This window comes from Cherax quadricarinatus, chromosome 8, assembly GCF_038502225.1.
Source record: "Cherax quadricarinatus isolate ZL_2023a chromosome 8, ASM3850222v1, whole genome shotgun sequence".
In the NCBI taxonomy this organism is placed as follows: Eukaryota; Metazoa; Arthropoda; class Malacostraca; order Decapoda; family Parastacidae; genus Cherax; species Cherax quadricarinatus.
The window spans coordinates 10,312,092-10,329,591 of record NC_091299.1 but is presented as its reverse complement, the minus strand read 5'-3'; the positions used below and the strand labels follow the sequence as shown (position 1 = coordinate 10,329,591).

General features: G+C 43.2%; 1 protein-coding gene across 1 annotated transcript in view; it reads right to left on the bottom strand.

The window, feature by feature from the left end:
* The window catches only part of LOC128685414 (extracellular serine/threonine protein kinase four-jointed), a 33,992-nt gene that overhangs the window by 6,586 nt on the left and 9,906 nt on the right, over positions 1 to 17,500 (bottom strand). The window contains exons 3-4 of the mRNA XM_070082855.1: positions 14,583 to 14,783; positions 5,912 to 6,293 (exon numbers count right to left, since the gene is read on the bottom strand). Coding sequence (XP_069938956.1) covers positions 5,912 to 6,293; positions 14,583 to 14,783 — 583 coding nt within the window. The remainder of the gene's footprint in view (positions 1 to 5,911; positions 6,294 to 14,582; positions 14,784 to 17,500) is intronic.

The following is a 17,500-nucleotide window of genomic DNA, read 5'->3' as shown; positions in this document are numbered from 1 at the left end:
GTGTGTGTGTTGTGTGTGTGTTGTTTGTGTGTGTGTGTGTGTGTGTGTGTGTGTGTGTGTGTGTGTGTGTGTGTGTGTGTGTGTGTGTGTGTGTGTGTGTGTGTTGTGTGTGTGTTGTGTGTGTTGTGTGTGTGTGTGTGTGTGTGTGTGTGTGTGTGTGTGTGTGTGTGTGTGTGTGTGTGTGTGTGTGTGTGTTGTTTGTGTGTGTGTGTGTGTGTGTGTGTGTGTGTGTGTGTGTGTGTGTGTGTGTGTGTGTGTGTGTGTGTGTGTGTGTGTTGTGTGTGTGTTGTTTGTGTGTGTGTGTGTGCGTGTGTTGTGTATTGTGTGTTTGTGTGTGTGTATGTGTGTGTGTGTGTGTATGCGCGCGCGTGTGTGTGTGTGTGTGTGTGTGTGTATGTGTGCGCGCGCGTATGTGTGTGTGTGTTGTGCTTTCTCCGTTGGTAGACACCAGGAACTTCACAGCCGCACACAGCACCTCACGAATGCTGCAGATGTGGTAAACACATACAAACACGCACAACACCCAAGGCAACATGCAGGTGGAACGCATTATGTCGATGAAGAGACGGGGCAATCCAAAAATACACCTTTTTGCCCTGGAGGCCATTGATATGCAAAATAAGTCAATAAGAATTAGGTAGAATTACCGACAATATGTTAGGCAAAAAGACACAAGTGCAACTAATGCGACATTTTATTGTGGCAACGTTTCGCTCTCCAGGAGCTTTATCAAGCCATTACAAACAATACATGGACACACAGGGTATGTATAGGTGTTAGCGTGAGGTGTGAAAATACAATATAATTGTGTAGGTAACAGTGGTGGTAGTAGCAGAAGTAGTACTAGAGGTACTGGTAATACTACTGCTGGTAGTAATAGTAATAGTACTAATTGTAGTAGTACTACTTGTGGTAGTAGAAACTACTACCAGTAGTAGTACTACTATAAGCTACTACCAGTACTACTATAAGTAGTATTACTACTACTACTACAAGTACTACTACTAGTAGTAGTAATACTATTATTAGCAGTAATAGTACTATTACTACTACCAATACCACTACCTACACAATTATATTTTTACACCTCACTCTAACACCTATACATACCCTGTGAGTCCATGTTTGTAATGGCTTGACAAAGCTCCTGGAGAGCGAAACGTTGCCACAATAAAATGCCACATTAGTTGCACTTGTGCCCTTTTACCTAACATATTGTCGATAATTCCATCAACATTATTTCTGATTCTTATCGATCCATTTTACATATTTCTGACCTCCAGGGCCAAAATGTGTTTTTGAGAGGAATCGACAAGATGGACAGGGCTAGAATGTTTCCGAGATGGGACGCAGCAACAATGTGACATAAATGGAAGTTGAAAACTCAGATGAATCATAGGGATGTTAGGAAGTATTTCTTCAGTTTCTGATTATTCAGGAAATGGAACAATCTGGAGAGTGAAGTACCGGAGGGAGCATCCATACATTGCTTTAAGAAGAGGTATGATAAGGCTCTTGGAGCTGGGAGAGAGTAGACCTGTAGCGACGAGCGAAGAGGCGGGGCCAGGAGCTGTGACTCCGACCATTGCAACCACATATAGTTGAATATAGGTGAGTATGCATACACATACACACACACAAACACGCACACAACACACACACACACACACACACACACACACACACACACAACACACACGCACATACACAGATACATATACACAAGCACACACGTATAAAGAATATTGCAGCGTATATAATAATAATAATAATAATAATAATAATAATAATAATAATAATAATAATAATAATAATAATAATAAATGCTTCCACCCGTGCCAGGGATCGAGCAACGAACACGCAGTGTGTGAGCTAAGTGCGCTACCAACCGAGCTACGGGACATCCAAAAGATTACGACATATTTTTTTACCTACAGAGTAGTTAATAAGTAAGTTTCAAGGTAGATCGAGTGAAAAATTATTAATGAAAATGTTTAAAAGAAATTTTACAAAAAAAATTGAGTGTTAGAGGTGGAGGAAACATGACATTCAAGCGCAGAGAGGAGCTCAAAAAAAAAATAAAAACTGAGAAGCTTCAAGCATATCCAGAAGCTGGGAAGGAGAGCTGCAAGGAACACTGAAGCTCACATTACTGGGAAAGGGAAGAGCCAGGGGAGATGTGTTAATGACATGCATGATACTCAGGGGTACTTAGAAGGTTGGCAAGGACACAGTGTTCAACACGAAAGGGATCACAACATAGGGTTATAAATGGAAACCGAACAGGTGATACCCGGTAGGTTGGTAGATAACTCATCCCAGGACGTAATACAGTCCTGTCTCATGAGGCTGAGACGGAAGTTTGCTAAATGTTTTGCACTCTGGCAGAGTAGCTGGTCTCTTTCTGCCTTATGAACACATAATTTAACAGGAAAATCTTGCAAACTCTTACTTGCACTTAATATCCCCTTTACTTTCCCGTGTTTCTTAATATATTCAGACAGAAATGCATATTCTTTCTTTATCTCTCTCTCTCTCTCTCTCTCTCTACCACAACGTTTATGATTGGTTCCCTTGAGAGCAGCGCCGTAAGCTGCTGAGAGCATCTCTGCCAATTTCATCCCATCATATGATCTGCCGGAGGCAATCAGATCCTCTGCAGCCAACACACTGCACCAGATTCCAGGCGCAGTTCGCCCACATGCAGCAGGCAAGGTATATATGCATGAGCCTTTTTTAAGAAAGTGCAAGGAGGATCTACATTATCAACAAATTCAATGTACTACCAAGGCAAAGCACAACTTGATACTGTTTGGCATCGTTAGTTTAGCAGTGGCGGCGAGAGACGGCAAGTCGCCAGCCTCATCGGTCATCAGATCAATAAGCGATTTTCCCAGAGCTGACAACCTGATTCCTCCCTCTATCAACATAAGAACCGTCGAGACAGACGTAATGAAAGCTATACTGACAGCAAAAAAATATTAAAACTCATCTGAGTAAAAACTGAAATAGAGCAACACAGTTGGCACGATCAGAATAATTACGAGCTAATATATAATTGCTGTAAAGGATGCACACACCCAGGGTAGCCAGTGTCTCCAACCTTGAACCTGCGTTTTTGCAAGAATTATATGCTTGCAAAGCGATGATGATATTCCTGTCTAGCTATGTAGGGAAAGGGGGAAAGTGAGGGGAGAGAAGGGAAGAGGGCAAGGTTATACAGGAGTACTACCTCATCCTCTTACTATATATATATAGAGATGGACTAATTCTCGGTACTCCTGCAGAGTTCCTCTTATTGTTCCATCCATATGCTCCCTGAAATAGGACGGGGGAATTAAGCCCATTGCGGTAGGTAACACCCAGCAACACCTCTATGCCAAAACAAATATTGCATAGCACCAGCAGAGAAGCTGCCATAATGCTGTGACTAAATAAGATTGGCTTCGGGGGTGGAGGAATCCCTCGTTGTAGTGAAACAGCAGCTCGTGTAGACAAGGGTTTCACCAGTGAGCTTCTAAAAGATACGGCAGCATTAAAACTGGACTCCAAAAACTAATTTAATCTAGTAAATAGAGGTGGTTTCGAGATAGTCAGAATGCATTATCCTCGTTCCCATTTTGTTTCAGGCAGATACGGCGAAGACTAGATGTTTTGAGGAAGAAAGTCATTTTGACGGATCTTTGAGAAACAACTATATGATCTAAAGAGGATGGACTTGAGACTGGATGATAAGAATGCTCATGATACCTTGCACTTTCTCAAGGTGCCTTCTTATCCTGCCCAAACTAGCCTATTTCTTGAGGTTTGTCGTGTCTCGAAAGGATCAAGCAACACTTCCAATTGATCTTCAGGTTACAAGTGTTAGAGAGAGTTAAATAATGAATTTGAATGACATCGAACTGCAGTCAGAAGCTTAAGTAGATCGACAGCACATTTTAACATGAACATAAATACGAATAACTAAAGTATAATAAACACTTGTCAATGTTCAGTAATAACCCACATGGAAAAAGAAACTCAGATTAATTGATCTGTATATTTCGACCCCCGTCCTCTTCTGGGATCCTCTTCATCTGCTGAAGAGGATCCCAGAAAGGAGTCGAAATACTATACATATCAATTAATCTGAGTTTCTGTCTCCATTTGGGTTATTATTGAGCATAGATAAACATATACGGAGCAACTTGCATTGTCAACATAATACAAATGTTGCAGTAGCAAGGCTCAGGTGTGGTTACAAGAATTTCTGGCGGTTGATCACATACACAAATTATGATCAACTAATGAAAAGTAATGTAGTCAGCCTTGTGTTCATTTTCTTGGGTAGTATGTGCATTATTTTTCACTTATTTAGGAATAAAAAGATAGCGTAATAACATACATGATATGTCAAGGTATTTTATTATAACATACATGATATATCAAGGTATTTTATTATAACATACATGATATATCAAGGTATTTTATTTTAACATACATGATATGTCAAGGTATTTTATTTGAGAACATGATACCTTAAATTCCGAATATCTAAAATTTGTTTTTAACAGATAAATGAATTATAATTTGTAAAAAGTACTTAACCAAATGTATAACTGCAAAACTCTCTTTAGAGCTTAATTCCGAGGCTTTGTATGTATCCATATACCCCTGTTCTATCCTCCTTAAAATGTTATACACAGTAAAGTAGATGCCTCAGAATCAAAATATAACCAGATTGTCTTATCTTAATCTATCCTAGTGGTTATCTTACGTTCTGTCTACTTATTGCTTCACTCACTTCCTCTATACACACTTCCACCTTTTCACTGATTTTAATAATCTCATTCCTTTACCTGTTTCGTCATTCTACGTTCACCAGTTTCTCAAAATATTTTCTCCATCCCTCCAACACTTTTACTGCCTTATCAAGCCTCCAACTTTCATTCTGAACAGAGGAGTCCATTTGTTTCATCTGTAACAGCCTGGTTGATCAGGCTCTGATCCACCAGGAGGCCTGGTCACAGACCGGGCTACGGGGGCGTTGGCCCCCGGAACTCTCTCCAGGTAAACTCCAGGTATTTTATCTTCATTTATCTATCCGCAAGCTATTTATTTTATTCTCACCCATACAACAGGACAAATGTTTGCATCTCTTCAATAAATACATCATATCGCATGTAAATAAAAATTACAAAGATAGGCTAAATACTATCAAAACTGTTGGTGGTTACAACCCCCCAACTATGGTGCTAATGTGAGAATAGTGAGACTGGTACACATAGCTTATATTAGTCTTAATTGATTATGCTGCGCCCATGTTAATATTAGCTAAGGAAAATTCAATCCGGCCCTTGGAGCTAAAGCAAAATAAGCCCTCAGAATTATTCTTGGCTGTCCTAGATATACCAAGGTTCTTAATATGAGGAAGGAGCTTGGTGTTCCTAGTACCAGTGATAGGATTATTGAGAATAATACTGTACTTGGCATTAGAATGTTAAGAAATGAACTAGACATTGTCACTACAAATCTTGGTAAATGTTTACAGGTAAATGTATATAGATCTAAATTAGGTCGTGAAAACATGCAATTATATTAAGTTTAACAACCTACACAAACTGTATTACTGTAGACAAGAGCGTTTCACCCTTCAATGGAAGATGTTTTCATTTGATATCACATACCTGCAAGCCCTTCCCGAGAAGCTCATCACTAGTAATTCCTTCCATAAATCACTTGAGACATAAATCCAGTTGTAATCTTGCAGACCCTTTTGGGGCCCCGTTCTTAGGCCTTTAGTGTATGATCTTGCGTTACTGACCACAGGATGGATATACGGGTGCACAATAAACTAGCATCATCGGCGGCAAAATCTAAATCTGCTAAGTAAAGAAGGGCAACAGTTGTAAGCAAACATTTAGTTCCTTACCAGGTTATGGATGGTGCCAGTCAGTATCTGGGGTCTACTCTCCTTCTCAGCAGCATCCTGCATGTAAGCCACACGATCGTAGTTCCCCGTTAAGTAGTCGAAGACCAATAGGTCGCTCCACTGTAACAGACGCACTAGGTCCTTCTCCGACGCCTGCTTCAGAGACCTGCTCCCTCTCGCCTTCTGCTTCTTTTTCCTACCCTCCTTCACCTCCACTTCGCTTCTCTGCGTCACGAGTTTCTGATCTTCGAGTCTGGACACTCCATAAAGTTTATGTCCCTGCAGGTCTTCGCTAGGCTCTTCATTCGGCGATTCCTCCTCCAGGATACATAAGGTGGAGTTCTTGAGGATAATATCAAGGAGAATGGTAGGCATATGGTCCCTGGCCAAATTAAGAAATATTGTATTATCATTATAGTATTAGTATTACTATATACATCACTCATTGTTTAAATTGCCATTAATGTTATTACACACATTGTGATCGCATAATAATATGCTAGTTGCTGTATATGTTTGTCGACAATCTTACTTCTAGTTGAGCGAAAACGGAAATTAACCTTCATGAAACAAGAATAATCAAAAACTGATATGTAAAATTTTAGGCAATGTTAAATTAATGAAAATAATCAATACAATTATATACATTATAACTTTACATGAAGCCAAAGACAAACAAATTACATGGATGCCCCTTACACAGGATATTTATGTATGTATGTATGTATGTATGTATGTATGTATGTGTTAGTTAGTTACCATTTTGTCCAAGGCACATGTCGATTAGACACTAGGCCTGTGTGTATGTGTGTGTGGGTGTGTGTGGGTGTGTGTGGGTGTGTGTGTGCGTGTGTGTGTGTGTGTGTGTGTGTGTGTGTGTGTGTGTGTGTGTGTGTGTGTGTGTGTGTGTGTGTGTGTGTGTGTGTGTGTACTCACCTAGTTGAGGTTGCGGGGGTCGAGTCCGAGCTCCTGGCCCCGCCTCTTCACTGATCGCTACTAGGTCACTCTCCCTGAGCCGTGAGCTTTATCATACCTCTGCTTAAAGCTATGTATGGATCCTGCCTCCACTACATCGCTTCCCAAACTATTCCACTTACTGACTACTCTGTGGCTGAAGAAATACTTCCTAACATCCCTGTGATTCATCTGTGTCTTCAGCTTCCAACTGTGCCCCCTTGTTACTGTGTCCAATCTCTGGAACATCCTGTCTTTGTCCACCTTGTCAATTCCTCTCAGTATTTTGTATGTCGTTATCATGTCCCCCCTATCTCTCCTGTCCTCCAGTGTCGTCAGGTTGATTTCCCTTAACCTCTCCTCGTAGGACATACCTCTTAGCTCTGGGACTAGTCTTGTTGCAAACCTTTGCACTTTCTCTAGTTTCTTCACGTGCTTGGCTAGGTGTGGGTTCCAAGCTGGTGCCGCATACTCCAATATGGGCCTAACGTACACGGTGTACAGGGTCCTGAATGATTCCTTATTAAGATGTCGGAATGCTGTTCTGAGGTTTGCTAGGCGCCCATATGCTGCAGCAGTTATTTGGTTGATGTGCGCTTCAGGAGATGTGCCTGGTGTTATACTCACCCCAAGATCTTTTTCCTTGAGTGAGGTTTGTAGTCTCTGACCCCCTAGACTGTACTCCGTCTGCGGCCTTCTTTGCCCTTCCCCAATCTTCATGACTTTGCACTTGGTGTGTATGTGTGTGTGTGTGTGTGTGTGTGTGTGTGTGTGTGTGTGTGTGTGTGTGTGTGTGTGTGTGGAGTAGCATTTTGTGTGGACAGAGCTTGGCTTGAGTCGTCAAGTATTTACATTACATCTGGGTGTGTTAATGAGATCTCAGGCTGGAGGTCAGTGTAGTTCCGAAACGTCTGGTCCATCGAAATAGAGATCTGAATTTAAATTTTGTGTTAAAATTTATTATTATTATTATTATTATTATTATTATTATTATTATTATTATTATTATTATTATTATTATTATTATTATTGGTATTATTATTATTATTATTATTATTATTATTATTATTATTATTATTATTATATTATTATTATTTTATACCAAAACAAACGCCTGGTGGTTAAGGCTCTCGCTTCACACGGTGAGGGCCTGGGTTCGATTCTCAGCCAGAGTAGAAACATTGGACGTGTTTCTTTCCACCTGTTGTCTATGTTTCCCATCAGTAAAATGGGTACCTGGGTGTTAGTCGACTGGTGTGGGTCGCATCCTGGGACACTGACCTAAGGAGGCCTGGTCACAGACCGGGCCGCGGGGGCGTTGACCCCCGGAACTCTCTCCAGGTAATCTCCAGGTAATCACTCGTCTGGGTCATACACAATGTGATTTTAAAACTGAATTCAGAGATAATATCTGGTTTCCAGTGACCTGAAATGCTGTGGTATAAGGGCTGATTCTATGGTTTACTGTTTACATTATTCATCCTCTCACTTTCTGGTATGACTCAAGGTTTCCACACGTCACAATACTGTTCTCTTGACCATATTTTACTGTATTTATATCACAAGTAATTCTCGCACCACGATTCCCCTCAGTCTCGCCTATGTATACCATTTCGCTAGTTGTTATTACTGGTATCTCATTAACTTAAAAAAAACAAGATGACAAAAGAAAAACTGAAAACAAATGACCCATAATCTTCATTTCTATATTACGATGTATACAGGCCTAGCTGCCATACTACTTATTATATAGAAAGCTCGTGGTTACGAAGAGCATTTCGAACAGATTAGGTCAATTTTATCCCCAGGATGCGACCCACACCAATCGACGAACACCCAGGTGCTTATTTTACTGATACCTGGAGTCTACCTGAAGGGCATTCCGGGGGTCAACGCCCCCGCGGCCCGGTCCATGACCAGGCCTCCTGGTGGATCAGGGTCTGATCAACGAGGCTGTTACTGCTGGCCGCACGCAGTCCAACGTACGAACCACAGCCCTGCTGATCCGGCACTGACTTTAGGTATCTCTCCAGCATCCACTTGAAGACAACCAGGGGTCTATTGGTAATTCTCCTTATGGCTGGTGGGAGGCTGTTGAACAGCCTTGGGCCCCGGAGACTTATTGTGCTTTTTTTAGTGTACCAGTGGTACCCCTACTCTTCACTGAAGGTATACTGCATCGCCTGCCGAGCCTTGATTTCGTAGAGAGTGACTTCTGTGCGCAGATTAGAGATCAGTTCCTCCAGAATCTTCCAGGTGTAGATTATAATATATCTCTCTCGCCTGCGCTCCAGTGAGTATAAGTCAAGTTCTTCCAGACGTTCCCAGTAGTTAAGGTGTTTGATGGAACTTTTACGTGCAGTAAAAGTTCTCTGCACATTCTCTATATCTGCAATTTCACCTGCCTTGAACGGAGATGTTAATGTACAGCAGTATTCTAGCCTAGAGAGAACAAGTGATTTAAAAAGTATCATCAATGGCTTGGCATCTCTTGTTTTGAATGTTCTCATTATCCATCCTATCAGTTTCCTCGCAGATATGATAGTGGCATTGTTGTGGTCCTTGAAGGCGAGATCTTCGGACATTACCACATCCATGTCCTTCACATTATTTTTCCGTTATATTGTGTGATTAAAGTTTGTAATATACTCAGTCCTAGTTATTATTTCCCCCAGTTTTCCATAACGGAGTAGTTAGAATTTGTCTTCATTGAACATCATATTGTTCTCCGTTACCCATTGGAAAACTTGGTTTATAAATTCTTGGAGATTTTCCGTGTCCTCAATGGATGACAGTCTCATGCAGATCCTACTAGTATCGTCTGCAGAGCATGATACGATGCTATGGTTTACATCTCTGTCTATGTCTGATATGAGAATGAGGAACAGAATAAGAGCGAGGGGGGTGGTATGGACCTGCTTCGCATGGGTCAGTAGGCCTGTTGCAGTGTTCCTTCGTTCTTATGTTCTTATGTTCTTACTGTGCCTTGTGGGACAGAGCTCTTCACTATTGCAGCTTCCAATTTAACTCTGTTTACCACTACTCTTTATGTTCGATTTGTTAGAAAGTTGAAGATCCATCTGCCTACTTCGCCAGTTATCCCTTTAGCACGCATTTTGTGTGCTATTACACCATGATGGCACTTGTCAAAGACTTCTGCAAAATCTGTGTATACTACATCTGCATTCTGTTTGTTTTCCAGTGCATCCAAGACCATATCATAGTAGTTTGATAGCTGCGAGAAGCAAGAGCTACCTGCTCTGACACCATGCTGCAATCCTGCTTCTTTTAACTCTTTCAAAGATTTTTATGATGTGGGACGTTAAAGCTATTGGTCTATAGTTCTTAGCTATTGCTTTGCTGCCACCTTTATGGAGTGGGGCTTCACCCGTTGTTTTTAGTGGCTGTGAAATCTCACCTGTGTCTATGCTCCTTCTCCATAGCATACTTAGGGCCCGTGAGAGGGGTTTCTTGCGGTTCTTCATGAACACAGAGTTCCACGAGTCTGGGCCTGGGGCTGAGTGCATGGGCATGTCGTCGATGGCTTTCTCAAAGTCTAGTGGAGTTAGGGTTATGTCAGAAATTTGGCCTACATTGGCAGGGTTTTGAGGCTCATTCATGAAAAAATTGTTTGGATTGTCTATCTTTAGACTGATTAGTGGCTCGCTGAACACAGAGTCATATTGAGATTTCAGTATCTCACTCATTTCTTTGTTGTCATCTGTGTAGGGATCCGTCTTGTCTGATCAGGGGTCCTACACTAGAAGTGGTTTTTGCCTTGTTTTTGGCATATGAAAAGAAATATTTCGAATTTATTTCAATTTCACTAATCACTTTTAGCTCCTCTTGTCTCTCCTGGATCCTGTACGAGTCCTTCAACTTTTGCTCAGTTAACGCTTCCTTCTGTGCTTCAGATAATCTGGCATTCTTGAGAAGCTCAGTGATTCTTCGCCTTCTCCTGTAGAGGGAGCGTCTCTCTTCAGTTTACTTCTTCTCTTCTTTTTTCTTAGGAGAATATGCCTTGAACATACTTCAGCTACCAGGAAGTTGATCTTTTCAAGGCACTGGTTAGGGTTCATGTCATTTCAGATATTTTCCCATCATGTTTCATTTAGGACATAGTTAACCTGGTCCCAGTTTATGTTCTTGTTGTTGAAGTTGAATTTGGTTAAAGTACTCGCATGGCAATATGCATTTCGCTGATAAGGTGAACAGAGACAGGTGTCTTAAGGAAACACGCCCTAATGCTGTCACCCGTACCGGGGATCGAACCACAGACCCCTGTGTGTGAGCTGAGTGCGCTAGTAATCGAGCTCTCACACAGGAGAACTCTGCTATACTATGCTAACATTTAAAACCTTGAGTCTTACCACTACACGCCGGGGGCAACAAGCTCCCATTAATCCTCTATATGTACAAGTGGAGCCAGGACGACGCCACCTCCACGGCAGTGATGATAACTTTGTAACCGACTACAACCTTCCCCACCTCAATCCCTTCCTCCATCAGTTACGATGGAAGTGTGTTAGGAGTGGCACGGGAGGGAGGTAGGACAGGGTAAGAGGGGAGAAAGGGTGGAGTGGAATGGTGGAAGGAGAGTGAAGTGGGAAGGCTAGAGGGTAGAGGGAAGGGAGGAGGCCAAATAGCGCCAAGCAATGTTGCTTATTTCCCTTGAAGGAGAGAGTTAATAGCAGTCTGTCTGGGTTGCTTAACTGGGATTAAAAGAGACGAAGTGCTAGCAGCTCTTTAGATAGTCATTCACATGAGTGTAATCATACATGCGTGTAAACAGCAGTGCCGGTGAGGCGGGGCACAAGTTGCTTTTACTAGCGACAGCAGAGATAACTGTGTTAATCTGAGTGGAAATTGGTTACTTGAGGCAAGTTGGGGAAGTGGGAGTGGATGGGGTGGCAAAAGCTCGCGCTTCACACGGTGAGGGGTCCGGATTCGATTCTCATCAAAGGGTAGAAACATTGGGCATGTTTCCTTACACCGGTTGTCCCTGTTCACCCGTCAGTAAAACTGGGTACCTGGGTGTTAGTCGACTGGTGTGGGTCGCATCCTGGGACAAAACTGACCTAATTTGCCCGAAATGCTCTGCATAACAAGGATTTTGTATATAGTAGTACGTCACTGATATCAGCTAGGACTGTATACCTTGTACCATGCACTTGTAGAAATAGTTTTTATGTTATAGTTGAGGTGAGGTTACCTATGGAAGAGGATGGGTAGAGGTGAGGGATATTGGGGTAGGTCCATACTTGGGAAGGTAATGTGGATGTGTGAATAAGGGTGGAGAATAATTGGCAGAGAGATTAAGGGAGGTGCGACAGATAAAGCAGGTGAGAGAAGGGAGGTGAAGAGTGGGAATCAAGTTCACACTGCACAAAATTAGGTGCACCCGCAGTAGGCTACTAGGCTACTCTACCTCACAGCTACACAGTGGAAACAAAAGCTAGGTATAATTTTCTCACATTAGGTTATGAAATCCATCAGTATGATATCAAAAACATCTTGAAGAGGATGAGTCTATCGTCAGAAAATTCCACTGTGCTGAGAGCAGGTACGGCAGAGCTGGAGTTACAATAACCTGGGAATCATCTCGCTCTAGAATCTAGATGGTCTAGTTCACGTTCAGAGGAAATATAATTTATGACTCATCGTCACAACAGAGAGAGAGAGACGAAAAACACATATACCAAGAAATTCATACATATATACAGTGCATATAGTGTACGATCATTGTTGCTATAATACTAAGAAACAGTCGGAGTGGGGAGAGTGAGTGACTATATTAAAAATGTATATAAATCTTTGTCATACACAATTAAACATAAATACGCACATACACACACACTGCTAAAAAATAAAAGATTACCAAACTGAATAACTGGTTTGTGTAAAGAATATTATAAACAATCATACTACAATAAAAATAGACAAGTGTAACCTAACAATGTTACAATAACTAGCCTAAATACTCCAATAACATAATTCATAAACTCAAGCATAAAACAATAACAAATAGTGGGTTAATAGCTGTATATATGTGGTTGTTTAGCTGAGGCCTAAGTCTAGGTATGCAAAAGGAATGGAGAGATGAGATCAAGTATCTCGAGCTGGTGTTTAAGTCACAGCTGTACAGAGGCCCAGGCTCCTTGCTTATGTTGAGCAAGGCAGTGTTTGTTTCTGCTACTCTCTCTCCGAAACAACTAGTCTTTCCTTACATTAGCATCAGTTTGCGGCCACCCTGGAGGTGGACGCAAATAAACGCCCGCGTCACCACAGGAAGAACTGCATACAAATACCAGAGAAACGACAGGAGATGGAGGGTAAACAGACGAATGTGACATTAACACGACATCTGTATTCAGGAGGCTACCGTTGACATTCCGGACTTTGAATGTCTGCACTTTGGTTCTTCTCTAGCTAAAATAAATTTCATTTATGTGGCAATGGAGATATTTAGGTTTTCAACAAAAAAAAGTGTAAATAAAGAATGTATAAATAGGTGTATTCAAGCTATCTTACCAAGCAAGAACTCGAAAATATAGATTGAATTTGGATAAATTTAAATTAAGAAAATATATAAGAAAGTAGATTTCGTAGTAGAGATGTAAATGAGTGAGGCAAACTGGTTAGTAGCGCCATTAAAACTAATAACGTAACGTTAAAAATAAATACGTTACGAAAATATTTAAGTGTAAGTACGATCTGCCTAACGTGGGCCAGCAAGCTTGTTGTAATGCTCCTCTATTCTTGTTCTTATAGTGAGGTATGATCTAGGACCGGGCCGCGGGGGCAGGAACCTCCGGAAATGGCTCCAGGTAAAGCGTGAACGTTATGATAATACTCTGGTCCAACATCTAGCTGGATACTTCTCTTTTACTGGATCAACAGCCGAAGTTCACCTCCCTCCTCTGCGTAAACTCATACAAATAACTACAGTAATCTAACAGCATTTCACAACACAGTCCATCCTCCACCTTGGTCAGCACGTGTGGAAAACCAAAACCAGTGTACCACGCTGTTAGACTAAGTCATCAGTTTCTGCTGTTTCGACTAATTATACATAACTTTAGGTTGAGTAAACTACACAATTGACAGTATACGAATAATCCACATTCAACAGTGCAGAAAAAACGTTAATATTTCTGGTTTACCAGAGACCCTCGTCAGTGCTTGATGAGTCTTTAGTTGTATCTTAAATGCTATGGAAAAATGGGGAACCACTAGTATTGGCGTACATATGAACTCTGCTTTCAATTTCCCATGAACTAACTATTGTTCTTCTTTTCACTAGCTTGCTTTCTTTTTAAGTAGCTCCGTCAATAGGGCAGCTAATTCTGCAAAGGCTTTAATATGTCTCCTAAAGTAACCTGCTACGCCTAAAAATCTCCTGACCTTACTTGTAATTCTAGTTTTTGACATTTGCAGTAAGAAAATATTCGCGTTTTTTCTGTACTTTTGAATGGGAAATCCTGATCAGTTCCTGATCAGAAGGGCTGTGGTGCATGCGTTGCAAATGGGGGCAGAATGATCGATCAGGATCCACCGAGAGGCCTGGTCTGGGACCGGGCCGCGGGGGCGGTGACCTCCGGAGGCTGCAGGAACTAGACTGTTGCTGTTGGCGTCCCGTTGGGAAGAAATCAGTACACTGTAATGGGTGTAGACACGCACGTCCTATTAGTAGGAGAGGTACAAGACAGACACCAACCTGACCAAGTCGTCAATCCAGGGGGTGAGGACCACGACCGGAGCGTCTCCCCATCCAGCCAGGGTCATCTTGGAGGCCACGGAGGCCCAGCGAGGCGTGGAGGGCTCGCTCAGAGCCACTGGGGGCACGTGGCCCACACCCAGAAGTCTGGCTAGGTAGAAGCTGAGTACCTCACCCAGCAGTAGGTAGTCATCAGGATACCTGGAAAGAGGAACCTTAGGTGAAGATTTTTTTTTTTTTTTTTTACAAAATTGGCTCCATCACCTGATGATGGAAGAGGGGACGTGGAGGGATTTTTCTTTTCATTAATTATGTATATGGCTACCCTTAACACAGCACTTGGATACTTCCAGCAAGTGCTGGAATCTCTTGCACACACGATCAGAAAGTTTTCTCACATCGGATGTAACATTCCAGCAGGTACTGGAGTTTTCTAACACACTTTTTCCCTGGATGCTACTCACAACATTGGGCTAAAATACAGGTACTTATTTTTTACAACGACATAGGCAGGGGCCGCAGAGGTGTAAGGAAACCAACCTCTATGTGATAGAGAATCGAACCCAGGACCTTGCCATTAGAATACCCTCAACAGTGAGCTGCGCGGCACTCCACCCATGTACATAACCTTGAGAGTGGTAGGGGTAGTGGTGACGGTGGGGAAGACTGAGGTGGAGTCACATTTAGAAGTGTGTGTATACTGAGAGAAACACACCTCTCAATGTATATATACCCAGTCTGCATGGTAGGGTGCTAGGTTTAAAGCCTAGTGACTGCGGGGTGGTTACTAGGCTCCACTAACTTGTCGCCTGTACACCACCACATTTGTCGCCTGTACACCACCACATCCGTCACCTGTACACCACTGCATCCGTCACCTGTACACCACCACATCTGTCGCCTGTACACCACATATGTCGCCTGTACACTACATATGTCACCTGCACACCACATCTGTCGCCTGTAAACCACCACATCTGTCACCTGTACACCACAACATCTGTCACATGTACACCACATCTGTCGCATGTACACCACCACATGTCAACCGTACACCACATTTGTCGCTTGTAAACCACCACACTTGTCACCTGTACACCAACATATCTGTCGCTTGTACAGCAACACATCTGTCACCTGTACACAACCACATCTGTCACCTGTACACCACCACATCTGTCACATGTAAACCACCACATCTGTCACCTGTACACCACATCTGTCACCTTTACACCATCACACTTGTCACCTGTACACCACCACATGTCACCTGTACACCACCACATCTGTCAACTGTACACCACATCTGTCACCTGTACACCACCACATTTGTCACCTGTACACCACCACATTTGTCACCTGTACACCACCAAATCTATCACCTGTACACCACATTTGTCACCTGTACACCACCACATCTGTCAACTGTACACCACATCTGTCACCTGTACACCACCACATTTGTCACCTGTACACCACCACATTTGTCACCTGTACACCACCACATCTCTCGCCTGTACACCACCACATCTCTCGCCTGTACACCACCACATCTCTCGCCTGTACACCACCACATCTGTCACGTGTACACCACCACATCTCTCACCTGTACACCACCACATCTCTCGCCTGTACACCACCACATCTCTCACCTGTACACCACCACATCTCTCGCCTGTACACCACCACATCTATCGCCTGTACACCACCACATTTCTCGCCTGTACACCACCACATCTGTCACCTGTACACCACCACATCTCTCGCCTGTACACCACCACATCTCTCGCCTGTACACCACGACATCTTTCACATGTACACCACCACATCTCTCGCCTGTACACCACCACATCTGTCACCTGTACACCACCACATCTCTCGCCTGTACACCACCACATCTGTCACCTGTACACCACCACATCTCTCACCTGTACACCACCACATCTCTCGCCTGTACACCACCACATCTGTCACCTGTACACCACCACATCTCTCGCCTGTACACCACCACATCTGTCACCTTACACCACCACATCTCTCACCTGTACACCACCACATCTGTCACCTGTACACCACCACATCTCTCACCTGTACACCACCACATCTCTCGCCTGTACACCACCACATCTCTCACCTGTACACCATCCCATCTCTCGCCTGTACACCACCACATCTCTCGCCTGTACACCACCACATCTCTCGCCTGTACACCACCACATCTGTTGCCTGTACACCACCACATTTCTCGCCTGTACACCACCACATCTGTCACCTGTACACCACCACATCTCTCGCCTGTACACCACCACATCTGTCACCTGTACACCACTATATTTCTCGCCTGTACACCACCACATCTGTCACCTGTACACCACCACATCTCTCGCCTGTACACCACCACATCTGTCACCTGTACACCACCACATCTCTCGCATGTACACCACCACATCTGTCACCTGTACACCACCACATCTCTCGCCTGTACACCACCACATTTCTCGCCTGTACACCACCACATCTGTCACCTGTACACCACCACATCTCTCGCCTGTACACCACCACATTTCTCGCCTGTACACCACCACATCTGTCACCTGTACACCACCACATCTCTCGCCTGTACACCACCACATTTCTCGCCTGTACACCACCACATCTGTCACCTGTACACCACCACATCTCTCGCCTGTACACCACCACATCTCTCGCCTGTACTCCAACACATCTGTCACCTGTACACCACCACATCTCTCGCCTGTACACCACCACATCTGTCACCTGTACACCACCACATCTGTCACCTGTACACCACCAAATCTGTCACCTGTACACCACCACATCTGTCACCTGTACACCACCACATCTCTCGCCTGTACACCACCACATCTCTCGCCTGTACACCACCACATCTGTCACCT